Source organism: Rhea americana, unplaced genomic scaffold (genome assembly GCF_003343005.1).
Source record: "Rhea americana isolate MKP2758 unplaced genomic scaffold, rheAme1 scaffold_16, whole genome shotgun sequence".
Classification (NCBI taxonomy): domain Eukaryota; kingdom Metazoa; phylum Chordata; class Aves; order Rheiformes; family Rheidae; genus Rhea; species Rhea americana.
The window spans coordinates 486821-503387 of record NW_028185705.1 but is presented as its reverse complement, the minus strand read 5'-3'; the positions used below and the strand labels follow the sequence as shown (position 1 = coordinate 503387).

Here is a 16567-nt window from a genome sequence, read left to right as displayed (position 1 = left end):
TGCTCTAGGTAGTTGTTTTTCTGCTTTCCTAGGGTGGCCTGCCCCTTCCATTTCTATCTCCCTGTGTCTCATCTTCCTTTTGCTGCATTCTCATCACTGCTACATAATACTTCCTTAGGAGCGAGTGGATGATCTATATTTCTGTAAATTGATTCTGTTGATGGTTTTACTTTTTTTTTTTTCTTTCAAATGGTGATTTTCTTTCATGTTATACGTATTCTTTATTATAGGTTCCCTCACATAATGTGATTTTTGAGGGGGAAAAAAAACCCAGGCATCTCATGAAGGGAACAATATACTCTCCAGTAAACTGCTTCTTACCAAGTCCAGTTCATCTTTGGGCAGCTCCTTTGTCTACTCAGGGCCAATACAGAAATATAGCTGCACCTCAGATATATTAAGACTTGCATAGGGATGCATGGTTAGCCAATGTTTGAGTTGAAACTGAAACTCGGTATTTCACGTTCTTCTTTCTCTTACTAGATTTCATTATGTCTTATTTTGTAAATACTCCAGCAATCTTTAATCTGCCTATACATACCAACAGTAACAACTTTGAGAAAGAAAAGTCAACTTTTTTTTTCTCCCTAAGAAAAATGTGATGTGGACAAATTTAGGAACAAATGAATGATGTTAGGTGCTAGTTTGCAAGTTGACTGACTGTGTGCAATTCTAAACAAAGTATTCTCCATATAGTATCAAACTGTTCAAGTCTACCGTGTAGCTTAATGACTTGTATACGTCCATTTCAGAATGTTAATCTCATTTAGCATTTCACTGCTTCAAAAGTATATAACTGAAATTCCTAGAAGAACCCTGCAATGGTTGATTCAACCAACGTAACCAGCCTAGAAGAGTTTATAGATATAACAATAGCTCCAGTATAGGCCTTCTAGTATTTAAAAATGCTGCTACTTTACATTTTCTTGGCTCACTGACTTCACTGGCAATTAATGCTGCTTCGTTTGCAAGAAAGCTGTTTCCTATCTATGATCCACAATACTATGTCAGTTAGCATGGTGTCAAGCATAGTTACAATAGTTTTGTAACTACTTCAGCATTGAAGTATAAGTGGCAGCTGCTACAGATGTTTTATTAGAAATAYTGAATGCACAGATTGTATCTAAGATAAGAAAATGAGGTCAATTTTTCTGATCTAAAGTCTATTCACTTAGAAGACATTCATACCTGAGAACAGAAAGTATTACAGTGGGTTGTCTCAGTGGTTGAGAATAAAGCACAGTCTGACAAATGAAAGGGGATATAGCTTCAAAAACTCATTGCATCAGGGCAGACACAGTTTCAAAAACTCATTGCATCGGGGCAGGTATTGCCTCAAAAAAACTCTTGGCATCAAGGTTTTCTGTGAGCTGTTCTGGAATGGGGCTTAAACAGGTTTCCTGATAGGAGATCCCACGGCTCATAAGCTCATAAGCTTATTCCCCATTACTTCCAAGGTTCAGCCTGCTTTCAGACCTGAACTCGTCAGTTCAAAGATACAGATAGGATATAGAAAGATGAGCATCATTTAAAGCATGGAAAATTAAATCTTTCGTTAATCAGCGTGTTATGAATTATTACGATGTTCTCGTTAGGAATTTCTCTGCACTATGCTTCTTTTGATTTTTACTTTAATACTCATTTGTGAAGACCAGTATAGGACTACATTGTAAGGCACTGGGAAAGGCTGATGCCCTAATTTTAATTAAAGAGTGTTAGCTGCATAGGTATATGTAAAGCTGAATGTGTCTTCTTTCTAATGATTTCAGTGGGGTTACTAGTGCCAGTGAGAGTACAGCTATATCTCCATTTATCTCTGTATATCTATTATTGGAAATGTCTGGCAGGGTGTCCAGTTGTGTGCCAATTTAACTAACAAACTTTTTAGTTATAAAAGGCATTCCTGTCTGCTATTACTAAAGAACGATCAGTCTGATTTCCAGATTTGTCTTGCAGTATGAGTTATTGCTCTTTATTAGAGCCACAGGAGGCTATAGAGTTACTTTGATACTGAAGATTACAGAGACGATAAAGGAAAGGATTACTTAATCGATATAAAGATGGCACAAATGGCTTACACCTGCATCAGGGAGGGTTTACTCTTTGTTTTCTGAGGCTGTGTTGCCCTGACAAAATTTAGACTGGAATTTTGTCCTAGCTGAAAAAGATGTTCTTGTTTGATTAGCAGTGGAAATCTGAAAGTTCATTTGCTTTCCCTAAGAAAATCCATGGTAGTTTGATGGTTTAGAGATAAAGGCTTTTGTCTGTAATAAGATCTTCTGATTTAGAATGGGCTGGATAGATGACTATAACTACATAGTCTTATTATTGGATTTTGTATTTCTTTGTAAAAAGACAATGCATGGATCATATTGTAAAGAGACCTGATTGACATCATGTTTGAATTACAGTGTTTATTCCAGCATATTGTTAGTTTTTCTCAAGCTCTAGTATTCAACTACATTCAAATAAAGAGCTTATTAGAAGAAGCCTTCAGATTTTACACTTCCTGTGTGTATAGTAGTGTCTATTTCATGAACAAATTTGAAACAACTGGTATCTCTGAGATTATTGTGGAGAGCCCTGGGTGCACATACTTGTCTCTAAAACATGGGTCAGTGTTATCCACTTACTCTGTGCCTGTGCTGGAAAGCCAAGAGTGCAGCGGAAGCAGTTGCACAGGCTGAGCTGTCTACATTGTGTATATAGCCAGTGGGACTTCCAGCATCATTATGAAACAGCATCTGTAGGCATTTGAATGGTTATAGACTAGTAATTGTAGCTGTTATATCATTGATGTTTCTTTGTTCACAGACATTGGGTATTTAATGCTGCTAAATATGCTATAGATTTATGAAAAGTATGTATTTTTCTGTCAGTTCTTAACCAGCTGCTGAATTCTTATTTGTACAAATAATAGCTTGTTGTCTGATACTGTGAGCGTTCTGCAATTTTTAAATTAAATCTCATGTTAATGATGACTACCTAAAAGTTCCCGACAGTGTTGTTGTTTTAGTTCCTTTGAAGATGTGTTTAATCTTCCAGTRTTTGAGCTAATGTTTGGAATTCATCTAACAGAAGCAGCAATGAGGTGGGTTTTTGATGTTTGTCCACTATATGAATTATATGTCTAAAAATCATACTTGTAATATTATTTACACTTCATATCATATCCCCCTACAATATGTGAAGATCAATGATTAATCCAGAAGAATCAACTGAAAAAGAGATGTTGAGAAACTGTACTGTGAAAAACAATGTTGCCAGCTCCTTTCTCATACACCAAGGCATTAAGTGTTGATTATCTAGATGCAGAAAGTATGATCAGGAATTCTACGACTTGCATTTCATTTCTATGTCATCCAGAGGAGGTTATATAAGAGGACTTCTTCCTCTCTGTATTCTCACTGCTCTGGGTTTGTTTTTTTTTCCTCTATTCTTTGTTGCAGTTTTTTTCCTCTTCTGAAGTTTTGCCTGAAGCAAGAAACCTCACTACTCAGTCTCTTAGGAATCATGATGATGAGCACTTGAGACTCTAGTAGGAAGTGAGGTTAAATTTTATGTCATCGCCTTCAAATAGATCTTTTGGAAGCAAAAAAATGCTCACGTCAATAAATTGCTTTTGTGTTTCTTCCTTCCCCTGACATCGCAAGGTACTCCATTTCATGTTCCATGGAACAAAAGGGCATTCTCTTGAAATTACTTTGTGTCCGTACATCTCAGGTGTCAGCTACTTCATTGATGAAGAAGACAATGTTATTGCATGTCTCCTCTGAGATCACCAAATTGAAAAAGAAGAAAAGAAAAGAAAGCAACTAGTAAAGAATGGGAGCATGAAAGAAAGAGTAACAGATTTCAGCATCTCAGTGCAAATAGGATTTATGTTGCCCTGTGTTTCTTAGTGTCTTCTCATAGTGTGGAGAGCTATGTGGCTTCTTACTGTGCCTGGAGCTTGAGTTGGCCTGTTCGTTCTTCCAYTTACGTGAAGCTTTACTGTCCCAAGATCCTCCAGTGATGTCCCAGTACTGTTCAGCTGTGGGTTCAAGAGAGCCCATTGCCAGGAGAGAGAGACAGTGCGATCTGGGAGCTACCAGCTTATCTGTAATGATCTAATGACTTCTGTGGGTTTCCTTCTCTTCCAGGAATAGATTAGAATAACTGAATTTGTATGCATCCATGTACACACAAGGTGTTCCTGAAGTATGTGGTATAACAGTCTGCTTGTTTTTTTCCAGCTAAAACAAAGAGGGTAAAAATTTGTCAAGTTGGAGTTGAGGTTGGRGTTAAAATTGTGCCCCTCACCTAGTTTTACACGAGTTCAGGAATGGACTTTGGGTGCAGTTTACTGCTCACTGGGTTACTATGATGTTTTGATGTAAACTAGGGGAACACTAAATTCAGTAAGGCCCAATTATTTGAATATTTTAATGTTAAAGTCTGAAAACTATTTTTGACATATGTAGAATGTGGCGGTTGTATTGTGGATTCTTTGCTGGTTCAAACTTGGGCTAAACTTCTGATCACAATAAAAATAATTCTCCTTTGAAAACTAACTCATCCTTATGTTAATACATATTCTTATTTTCTTTAATTGTATAAATAAATTCATGCATGCCTTCTGGGTGTGTCGTTACAGTTGATTTCTTATCTGGACTTTACTCTTCAAAAACTCTGGATGTTTAATTTTCGACTGAGTGGCTCTTTTCTGTAGAGGAAAAAGTGCTCATTGCTAGAAATTATATTAAGTTTTCTCAAGCCTTTATTTTATTATTTCTTGTTTTGATATCTCAACATTGTTAACAGAGCAGTTGTTTYTTTAAGTGGATTTTGCTCAGGTTTCTTTCACAGATACCTTTGCTGCTAAAAGTTTTCTCTTTGCTGTGCTTATGGCCAGCTATGCTTCTAGAACTTAGTATGCCTAATCAGCATTGTTTGGGTCCAGAATTTCAATTCCAGATTCACTTCCCTTGGCATGCATTTCTGTTGTATTGCTAATTTGGTTATGTAGCTGAACTACAACCACTTGAAAGCATTTTCCTTGTCAGAGTCTCAAAATGTAATATGGTCTGTAACCAGTGAGAGGAGTCTGAAATAATAAAAAGAACATGAAGGTGAATTTTAAAAATCTGGAAGCTCTCTCACCTTGCTGAATTAGTTGCAAATTAGGATTTCAATGTTTCCAGTGTAGCTGAGATTTAAAACCAGGGGTTTTGAGGAAGGAGTTGGAGAGGGTATCTTCAGCACAATGTGTAGGTTGCATGGATCCAACTCAAGTGATTCAGTTTGATAATTACTGAGGGAACCAAAAAGGGGGGGAAAATGCATGTAATTAAAGACGTATATATAGGGGAATTATATTTTTGCTTATTTCCAAGCAAATGATTTTTTGGAATATATTTAGACATTCTTTGTGCTTGTAGAATTTCTATAGGAAGTTGGTAATCTCTTGATTGTATTTATACATAATTCTAGTCCACTGTCTCTCCGCTCAGAGAAGAGAAAAAGGATTGATTGAAACTAATGTGTATTTGATGATGTAGATCAATTACCTTTTTGGGATGTATGTCTAATCTTTCAATGAATCCAGTACAAAAAGCATGCTGCTTTAGCACAGTAATTATGGAAAGTGGGATTTTTCCTAGGGCATGCTGTTTTGTAACAGACAACAAGTTGAAGTTGCTGGATATTAGCTATTATGGAGTCACATTGTTGGACTGTATACAGTCTGTATACACAAATATATATCTATATGTCTGTGTGTATGCATGTATATATTTGTATAAACAGCTGACATCACAAGAGAGATGCAGTCTTCCTAGGTGAACTAGAGTAAGCGTAAGGGCGGAGGTAAGACATGAGCAGAACTTGCTGCCAATTTTCTGGATCTCTTTTTGCTGAGTTTGGCCTGTGGGAGGGAGCTTCAGCTACAGTATGTCTTTCTCTTACAAGCAGAAAAGACTTGAAAAGCTTTGCTCATACTCTGGCTGCAAAATGATCTTCGGACTGATTTAGAGTGCCTTGAGGGACATCGCTGCTGAGAATGCCTTGGCTGCTCTTTCACAATAGTTTTCTGAAAACTTAGTACTGCTTTGGAAGAATGCAGTGGCTGAACCTGGTTTTAGATAGTAGATTCTGGTCTTGTGCTGGTAAAGCTGGTTTCTCGGAGCTCCTCATGATATCTAGACCTTTAATGCTGCAGAGACAATCAAGACTGATTTGAGGTTAGAAGAAAGTGTCACACTGTAAATGGAACAAGTGGACTGTGGTGTTGCCACCCTTAGAAAATAGTAGATTACACTTCTACTGCTTTCATCAAGGCATCTCAGAACACTTAACAAACGGTAATTACATTTCACAAAACCCTGGTGAGATAGGTAAGTATAATCGCACATTTTGCAGCTGGACAGATTGAATCATGCAGGTGTTACTTGCCAAAAGTAAAACAAGAAGTCTGTGGACAATTGCAGCATAAAAATCAAGGGCTCTTAATTCTTAACCTGTTATGCCTTGCTTTGCCCTCTGAAAAGACCGTTCTGTTCACTGCTTTATTGCGGAGGGCCTCGGTTATGTGCTCACACAACAATAAAAACAAGGGAGCTGCCTTACTGCCTGCTCTTACAGTCATATTGCCAGACTACTTTTTCATCTTGGATTTGAGAGAGAATATTTAAGGCACTAGTGTATTGTTTAAAGTACTAAGATTCACTTTTCTGTGGTTTTTTTTGTGGTTTACTTTCTGTATGTTCCAGTTACCCATCTGTGTAATACTTTTCCTTTCTCAGACATTTTATGTCTTAACCTGTCAGATTAGATCTCTGAGGCAGAGGGTTTGCAGTTTCTAACACACTAGATGCAACAGCAACAAAGGAATAATTTTCAAAGCACTGCTTTCCCCCAGTTGCAGTTCAGATGACATTAAGGATTTGGATTCCTCCAAATTCTCCACCTCTAGAATGCTTTAAAGGCAGTCAGTGGATTCAGAAGGACATTTGAATCTTGGCAGGTATGGGAGAAGGGAGGTGCATTGTTAATGCAAACATACTGAGCTTCCTGAGGTTACGTTAATAGTAGGCACGTTGGCTGAATTCTCCTGAGCGCCTCTTACGTTACATCTGAAGAGATTTCTTTCTTCTCTCAATCTGGCTATGGCTTTCAATTAGAGATTGAAATTTGAAAAGGAACAAAAACATCAGACTTTAAAATACCAACTGTGCTTTATTTTAAATACTTTCTTCACCCAAAGACATACTTTGGGAGCATACAGAGCCCAGTGGTTTTTGTACTTTCTCTAAGATGGTCCCTGTAGATTATAGTTCCAAGTTTGTGCTTACAGTAGGATTAGTCTTTTTGAATTATCGTAAATAACTTGCAAGAGTAAGGATTGATGATTCTGCTATCAAAAAAAGATGGATTTTTTTTAAATTAGTAAAACTGTAAATCAAAACTTTGTATTTTATTGACTAAAATACGCATTTCTTTAAATGTGCTCAAAGAGAATTGATTTGTATTTGATATCAGAAAAATATTGTTCCTCATTGTCCTTCTGTGTGTGTGTATATGTGTGCTTGTTTTTAATGTGCAGGGCAGGAGAGAATTGGCAAAGATTCCCATTATGAGCAAGAAGGGAAAGTTCAGTTTGTGATTGATGCTGTATATGCCATGGCTCACGCCCTCCATCACATGAGCAAGGACCTTTGTGCTGATTACCCAGGGGTCTGTCCGGAGATGGAACAAGCAGGAGGCAAAAAGTTGTTGAAGTACATACGCAGCGTTAACTTCAACGGTGAGCTGAAAGACTATTTTATCAGTAGCATTTTGACCCCTGTAGGTTTTTTTCTATTGAATTTCACTTAATGTATTTTTCCGTTTAATTCAGATTGAGTTTTTTATTGGTTCACTAGAGTTTATGGTAGAAGACCATATTTATTTAGTATCTGTTGGAAAGCATGGTGTTGCTTTACTTGAAGTAGATATTTTCTAAAATATTTCAGTCTTGCAGGACCCCAGGTAGCCAAGACAAGTAGGCTACCACTGTGCAAAGACAGAAATTGGTACTGCTATTTTAGAACACTTTTCAGAAGCCTGTGATTTTTTGTAGGAGAAACAGTTGGGTAAAAACTTCAGCTTGTCTCTGATTAAATATGCTTATTTAAGCCCCAGAAGTTTATTAGTGTCACATATATTGTTTATTATTTATTCACATTGTTTCCTTTACTTGGAGAAAACTAACTCAGTGAAATTCTGGTACCCTAAAACCAACTGAGCTTTATGTTCAAACCAAGGGAGAAAACAGAWAAAGGGATGGGTTCATTTGCAGAGTCAGAACTATGTGATTTAGATCTACTGGTTACTTCAACTTTCCTTCCTCCAATTAGATTTTAGAGGTGTGAAAGTAAAAACACAAAACCTCCTGGAAATGAGGATGGGAGAATTTTTCTATTCAGCTCCTTACTGTACATCCACTAATGCTTCTACTGAACCGAAGTGTGGCAGTGATAGTTGCAATACCAGCCCTCCCTTTCAGTTCAGTGGCTTCCACTTATTTTCTTCTACATTGCAATGTATGAATCAAGCCTAAATACCGGTAGAATTTCCTGTCTCTGTATGTTTTACTGAAATTTTGTTGGCTTCATTAATATCATGGGGGAGATTCACCTGAGCCCAGCCGCAGTATCATCAGAGCAGATCGCTCATAGCCAGTAACATTACAAGCAATCTAATGTTATTTCCCCCTCATAAACTTCACTAATGTAGGTACTGGGGATCAATGCTCTCTATAGCTTTCTGTAAGACAGATCCTGTATTTAACTAGAGGCAAAAGGTTAGATTTCTAAATCTATAGTTAGAACAGATCTTGAAAAATAATGAAATGTCCTTTGGAAATGGGTGAGGTAGCCACAGCTGTCGGTCCTCGTGGAACACCAACTTGCGCAGACATCACCTGCTGTGTGGATGACATAGAGAAACCTCTAAAGCAGCCACAGGGAATATTGTGGCCTGAGGCCACGGGCCTCCATGGTTGGGCACTGGAAGAGCATGGATGTTATTGCTAGGCCACTCTCCATCATCTTTGAAACGTCCTGGAGAACAGGAGAGATGCCTGAGGACCGGAAGAAAGCCAGTGTCACTCCAGGCTTCAGAAAGGGCAAGGAGGAGGATCCAGGAAGGGTAAGAGAGCCCGGTCAGCCTCACCTCCATCCCTGGAAAGGTGATGGAACAACTCATCCTAGATGGCATCTCTAAGCATGTGAAGGAAAAGAAGGCGATCAGGAGTAGTCAGCATGGATTCACCAAGGGGAAATCCTGCTTAACCAATCTGAGAGCCTTCTAGGATGGCATGACTGGCTGGGTAGATGASGGCAGAGCAGTGGACGTTGTGTACCTTGACTTCAGCAAGCTTCTCAACACTGTCTCCCATAACATCCTCATGGGCAAGCTCAGGAAGTGCGGGCTAGATGAGTGGACAGTGAGGTGCATTGAGAGCTGGCTGAAAGGCAGAGCTCAGAGGGTCGTCATCAGATGCTGATGGTCTAGTTGGAGGCCTGTAGCTGGCAGTGTCCCCCACGGGTCAGTGCTGTGTCCAGTTTTGTTCAACTTACGCATCAGCGGCCAGGCCGAAGGGGCAGAGTGCCTCCTCAGCAAGTTTGCTGAGATACCAAACTGGGAGGAGTGGCTGACACACCTGAGGGCTGTGCTGCCATTCAGAGAGACCTGGCCAGGCTGGAGAGTTGGGTGGAGAGGAACCTCCTGAGGTTCAACAAGGGCAAGTGCAGGGTCCTGCACCTAGGGAGGAATAACCCCCTGCACCAGCACAGGCTGGGGGCTGACCTTCTGGAGAGCAGCTCTGCAGAGCAGGACCTGGGAACTGTGGCGGACCACAAGTCAATCACGAGTCAGCAATGTGCCCTTGTGGCCAAGAAGGCCAACGGTATCCTGGGGTGTGTCAGGAAGAGTGTTGCCAGCAGGTCAAGGGAGGTAATCCTGCCCCTCTGCTCAGCCCTGGTGAGGCCACATTTGGAGTACTGTGTCCGGTGCTGGGCTCCCCAGTACGAAAGAGACATGGAACTACTGGAGAGAGTGCAGCGTAGGGCTACGAAGATGTTTAGGGGACTGGAGCATCTCCTCTATGAAGAAAGGCTGCAAGAAGAGAAGACTGAGAGGGGATGGACTAGATGATCTCCTGAGGTCCCTTCCAACCTCAAACATTCTGTGATTCTGTGATAAAGAGAATGAATGGTCATTCTATCATTTTATTAGAGCTGAGAAATAATTAGTGAGAAAATAGGTTTCCAGCTGATTTTGTGTAGTGTTCAGCTCCTAGAATTGGTAAGCAGTAACTTTGGTTTCCTTAATTGTATTTCCTTGGTCAATATTTTAAAATATGATTTTTTTTCTTCATTTGCACATTTACACGACCATAGGGCGTTTTTCTTTGGTTGTATATGTGTGACTCATGACCAGCAAAGGGGCTTGAAGAACAGGGTTTTTTTAGCAGGAGACAGAGAATGATGGCAAAACTGATACAGTGCTAAACCTTTATATTTTCTTTTGGCTGTTCAATGCTGGCCTTTCCCATGGGAAATGAATCATTTTCTATAATATTATTCAGGGGCAGAGTTTAGCTTTTTGTCACATTCATGGAGTATAATTGTGCATGTGTTTGCATATCCGGGCTTAGTGCTGCACTCTAATCCTTCTGGGGCTTATTCCTGGGGCTGCAGGGAGATGTTCAGGAGACCTACTTCTTTTCAGTATTATACTATATAAAAGTGCAGTGATCTCAAATGCTCTTTTTATTACGGCAGGCAGGCTTATGACTTTCAAGGAAGAAGACTAGATGTCTTGTTCAGCTGTCTCTCTGGTGGGATTTTGGCAGCCATGTCTCCCTGCTAGGCCAGCCTGTGTCCCAGCATTAACATGTCTCACTTGCTATGCATGATACTGTAGCATCTGATTGCACATTGTTTTGGCATTAATACAAGAAACCACACTAGCAAACAAAAAAAACAAGGCTATTCAACACGAAGAAGCTGGAACAATCAAGTAAATTCTCAGAATTGTTGTGGATCAGTTTAGTCTTTCTTGTGATGTAAGCTAAATAGCTGTCATTTAATTCACCCAATAGACAAGGCCAGGCGGATAAATCACAGGGACAAGGCAATGGAAGGAGTAACGTGCGCGGCTTTTGCTGGTCTACATGGTGTATTTCTGTTGTTTTAAAGCCCTTGCACTTGTGGGACACAAGTGCTACTACCCAAGCCTTCCTTGGCCATTGCATTTCCACTCCAGGAGTGATAGAGAAGTATGCTTCTGTGCTTAACTTTCCCTTCTCTGGGTCACTGGTACAGGAACGCAACTCTGTCTCATCAACATTAGGACATGGAAAACAACGTGTGGGCTACCCATCATTAAAATCCTGTTCTTCCAGTCTTCTAACTAAATCTGCAGTAAAAACAGAAAGTAGTACACTGCAAATGCTTTGTACAAATTCTGACTCTGCCAGAGAGAAAAAATATATCCCATTTTCAAGCATCTTGAGATGAGATCCTCATTGTATGTAATAGATCTCCTTGTAACTATGCGGTTGAAATCATTCTGTCTGTACATGCTTTTGGATTCTTTTCTTCCTCGCAAAGATAATGTCATTCACAAAGGTGTTTTAATGAAGAGAGTCTGGATTTGTTCTAGCAGCTCRTTATGATTCTAGTATTATCTCACTATCATAAGAGCAGAAAACTAAAAATCTAAAAATACAGAAAACTTAAAACCCTAAGTGTTCATGCAGTGAGATTCTGAAACTCTCACAATGCAAATTGATTATATTTTTTCCCAGCAAAAAGCAAAAGATTCTTTTCATGTGACCCCTTCAGGTTCTCAATCTGCAGTAAATGTGAACTGAGTAATAAACACCTTAGCTAGTTACACTATCCAGAACCCTGGCCTTTTCCTGTTAACTCAGTTTTCATTTTGTTGTGGTGAAGACACAGAAATCCTACAAAATCAATAAGATTGTGAGTTTTTTTCAAGTGCATTTTGCAGGTGAAAGGTTGTATACTCTGTGTCTGTGTCGTAAGAAGATACTTAGATCCTTATTGGGAACTGGAGATTTCATAACCTCTGAATGATCAAGAAGCTACAGACTAGAGGCTAATACTCAGTTACTGAAGTGCTTGATGGAGCTGTAGCAAAGTTTTTATGAATCCTAGCAGAAGAAAAAAAATTGCAAATTGTTTAAAAAAACTAAACAACCAGATGTCTTAGTAATTATTGGATCAATAAATCTAATAATAATWATTATTAAAAGATTATTTATGAAAATATTCCTTCTTTGTAATGAACTTTTATATTATTTTTTATTATTTTCATGAGTGCACAAGGAAACTGGAATTGCAAAAACAGAATGAAATGCTGTAACAGTTTCATGCAGGACTGAAAGAGTTAAGATCCTAACACAGAGATAGTATAAAGGAAGCATTAAAACATGTACCAGAGCCCATACAGAGGTTAAAAATGTTTTGCGCTTTACTAAACAAATCCTTGGCTTGGGAGTCCAATTACTTGATCTTCAAAGTCTGGAAACTGGAAGCTCCTGCTTGACTTGTGACCTCAGATTATCACAGTTCTTTATGTTCCTGCAGATATTAATCTTTCCTGTAGGTTCAAGACTTTTCACAGATATTTTTTCTATGTAATTTTAAAGCAGAATGAAGATACATTTGAAAATAGCTACAGGCACTTACTATTAACTGTCAAGTATTCACAACCATGCATAATACAGGTGTCCTAAGGAACAGTGTGCTTAGAGGTCTGGAGAAGTGGCGCAGCACGTAAGGCTGCTTTGTGCAGTATTATTGTGGAGTCTGCAGCCCTGGAACATCCAAGTACATCCACTGTTGTTAAGGATTATTTTAAATGTCAGTGTTTAAAGCTATCTGCAAGGAGTTACACAAAAACTATTAGCAGTGACCTACAAAGAGTTTCATTGCTCCCACAAAACACAAACAGCACAGCGCATTTCTGAATGATCGATCCTGATATGTTATCTATTCAGGCCTTTTCTGTATAGCGCACGCTCCATAATAGCGCCTATTTTTTATATTGGTCTTCTTTTTATTGACCCTTTTCCACACCTCTCCTGGCATAACGCTGGGTGTTTGTCAGCGCTGAAATTTGTATCAGCACCATATGCAGGCAGGCAAATAGCCTATTTTGCTTTCCCAGACGTGAAATCAATAACAGCTTTACTTTACCCTAGTACACCCACGTTGGGGCAGCCATAATTGGGCCAGGAAGATTTCCAGGGGCTATTTCAGATGGCTCATGAAGGTGACCCAGGTGTGCTGTTAAGCTGCTTCCCTTCTGTCTGTTGACGAGCTGAAGGCAGCAGAATTTCTCTCAGCTTCTATGAGTTTGGCAGGGCCCTGACAACAGCACCAATTATAAGCCTGTCTCGTAGTCTGCAAATATGATCGCTTGTTCATGTCAATGTGGGGGTTTTGCCAGGATCTATGGAATCCACATATGTAGATGTTGCATTTTGGGAGTCTCACTTGAGCTGCTGCACTTTGAACTATATTCTTTTATGTCAGCTCTGACAAAGCCACGCTCAGTTAATAATATATGCCCTCTTAAAAGTCATGATTGGCTAAATCCCATTTGTGACAACTTTCAGAAGGAGCCTAGGAGTCATAGCCATTCCTTCGTATTCATTTAAAGTGTTTTCACTATATATGTATTCTGGCTACATTAATCTGTAATGACAATTAAATATCTGCCTAGTGGTCATAGGGAACTAATGAGGAGAGATTTCAGTGGAAGATTTTCTGTACCAGTCTTTGAACTTAATCTGTATCTAATCTCAGAAGGATTGGTAGAATAGACAAAGAGCAATTTACCTGGGCTAGAATGGAAACTATGCTAATTCACTCCTTCAAATCTTCTTTCACTCACTGTAACTCAATGAAGAATGAGAATTGTAAAGAAAACCATAATCTTAAAGTTCAGTGCTACTACAGGAGAGATTTTTCATTGCTTTGGGGAAGAGAAAGTTACACGGTAGGAGGAAGCTTTGAATAGTGATATACTTGAGCATTGTCATAATCTTCAATCTTGACACAATATTACTCTACCCCACTGAAACCTGCTTTAATATATCTTGAAATAAATGTGATTCTTGAAATTTTTACCTAGAGCTGTGAGAAAATACAACATTGCTTTGAATTCTCATTTAAGAAAGAGTTCACTATTGCTATGATAATTAAAATGCAGATGATCAGAACTTTCCTAAGGAATCATCTGTAATGCATTTCAGTTATCAACATGCTTCCAGTCTGTGGACTTACTTTGCCCTGAGGAGAATCAATCAAATCACTGTATTTGGGTGTGCTGGAGGCTTTACCTCCTGCCCATCAGAAGCAAAGGGTGACAGATCCTGATCCTGAACTGGTCCTGACTGAAATACTTTTCAGCCTGTATCAGTGTCATAAAGGCTAAATAAGGGATCATGCAATGAATAGTCTTGCTGTGGTTTATTCTGTTCTTTTCCGTCTCAACTGCATGCTGATTACTGGGATAAGAACATATTGTGGAGGAGGAAGCTATTTCTGGATGCCAGTCAAGATTCACTAGACCTGGGCTGACTTCTGACAGCAGTATCTCTCAGAAGCAGATGGAACATTTTCTGGGGRAAAAAAAATCATTTAGAAGCTCCATTCACAGAGCTGATTTTCACTAAAGAACTCCCTAAAGAAAGAAAGATGGGGAGGAAGGCTGGAGGGCAGAAAGAAAAGCTTTCTGCTGTTTCTTGCTGCATGCAAGACTAGAGTGAAGTAAGTCTGATCTAGTTTTGCTTCATTGTGCTTTCAGTCAGTAGATTTGCATAGAAATCATTAATCACAGAAGGAGGGCTAGGATTATGCCACAGTGTCCTAGTGGTGTTTATTTTAAATGGCTGGGCTGATAGATGGCCGTTGCCTGAAACATGTTGCCAGTCTGAAAGCTCTCAACTGTGACTAAATAAATAAAACAGATACTGTAAAACTTTGGCTTTTTTTGTTTGGTTGGATTTTGTCTTGTTTCTTTCCTCAGGCAGTGCTGGCACTCCAGTGATGTTTAATAAAAATGGTGATGCACCGGGGCGCTATGACATCTTTCAGTACCACACAACGAACACCAGCACCCCAGGCTACCGGCTCATTGGTCAGTGGACAGATGACCTTCAACTCAATGTGAGTCAATTTTATTCTTTGCTTGCTCTTGTTTATCAGGTACAATCAGTAAATGTGTTTTGTCACCCTGCAAGAATTAATACATCGAGCTCTACTGTTTCACCACAGCTACCCAACGTGTTTTTATAATATCTTGTTTTACTCCATCTTGCCATCTCTTCTCTGTATTCCGAGTACCTAAGCGCTTCACACTAATAGAGACATCAGATGGTTATGCAGATTTTATTGCTTTTGCATGTCTAAAGTCTTTAGTTGCCAGCTAGGGAAATGAGCCAGTAGTACATTGTTTTTTGAAACCAATACGTTTTTATTTTTAGATGGTCTTCAGTTTTTCTAGTTTTAGGAAGGCTGAAATTAAATATTTTTTTGTGTTACTCACTTTTCCTTTGTTACTTTTATGCACGGAGCAAAGATAGCCGTATGAATGAGATGGTCCTTTTGTAAGCATGTAAGAGAGGATCGAAGACCCCCCAAAATACTTTGCTGTTGCCCGTGTGAAAAAAACATATGTGACTGGTAACAGAGAAAGCTAGAAACTATTTTTGCAACTTCATCTGGACAAGGACATTCTTTGCTTTTTAGCCCTGGCACAAGCTTCCTGCTTGACTTCGTGCAAGTCACTTGGGCCTTGAATGCATGGAGAAGAGGTGCCAGTTTAACCTTATAGATATTTGACTCTTGGTAGATGTTGTTGTTAAAGTACAAAAGCCGTATTTTCAGTTCAGTTTAACTGTTTTTCAGCAGCAGAACCTGCTTAAAATCAAGGTATTACTAAAGTGAAATGACAATTGCTGCAGAAAGGTTTTCTTTCTCAGTTAAAATTGATACCTGAGATGATGCTAGAGGAACTTGCCTAGGAAGTCAGGAATTCACTGGCTGTGTTACTTCATAGTGCAATAAGTTCCCTGTTCAGCATCATCTAAAGGGAAGACATCCTTGAGTATTATGGCTCTTTCCCTGCCTGTGCATCTGGATTTCCTTTGGAAGGAAACCAGCGTGGAAGGGAAAAGGAAAGACTGGTGTGACAATGCTCTAAACCTGTCACACAGTCAAGAGATTACCAGGATGTACCTGGCATAGCAACAGTAACTGTGCTTCTGTTTTCTGTATGTAAACATGCATAACAGTTCCTGCATTCAGAGAATGAAATCGTTGGAAAGTGTGAGCTATTAATCAAGCTACATAGCTTGTATTCAAGCTTTGTACCACTTAAGTAGATCAAAGTATTATAATGTGAAGGCTAACAGAATCCTTTCTTCTTCTTCTAATGTATCTGTGTCTTTTGTTAAATGAAGTAATTAATGTGGTTTACCAAGGTCCATTTTTCAAGACTGAACACA

The 16567-nt window shown here is 39.2% G+C and overlaps 1 protein-coding gene across 3 annotated transcripts in view; it reads left to right on the top strand.

Annotated features, from left to right (window-relative positions):
• GRM7 (glutamate metabotropic receptor 7) overlaps positions 1–16567 on the top strand; it is a 359963-nt gene that overhangs the window by 211595 nt on the left and 131801 nt on the right. For all 3 annotated transcript variants that reach the window (XR_014895237.1, XM_085300020.1, XM_085300019.1), the window contains exons 6-7: positions 7583–7783; positions 15088–15227. Coding sequence is in view for 2 of the 3 variants with exons in the window: in XM_085300020.1 (XP_085156146.1) it covers positions 7583–7783; positions 15088–15227 (341 nt within the window). In the remaining variant the exon portion in view is untranslated. The remainder of the gene's footprint in view (positions 1–7582; positions 7784–15087; positions 15228–16567) is intronic.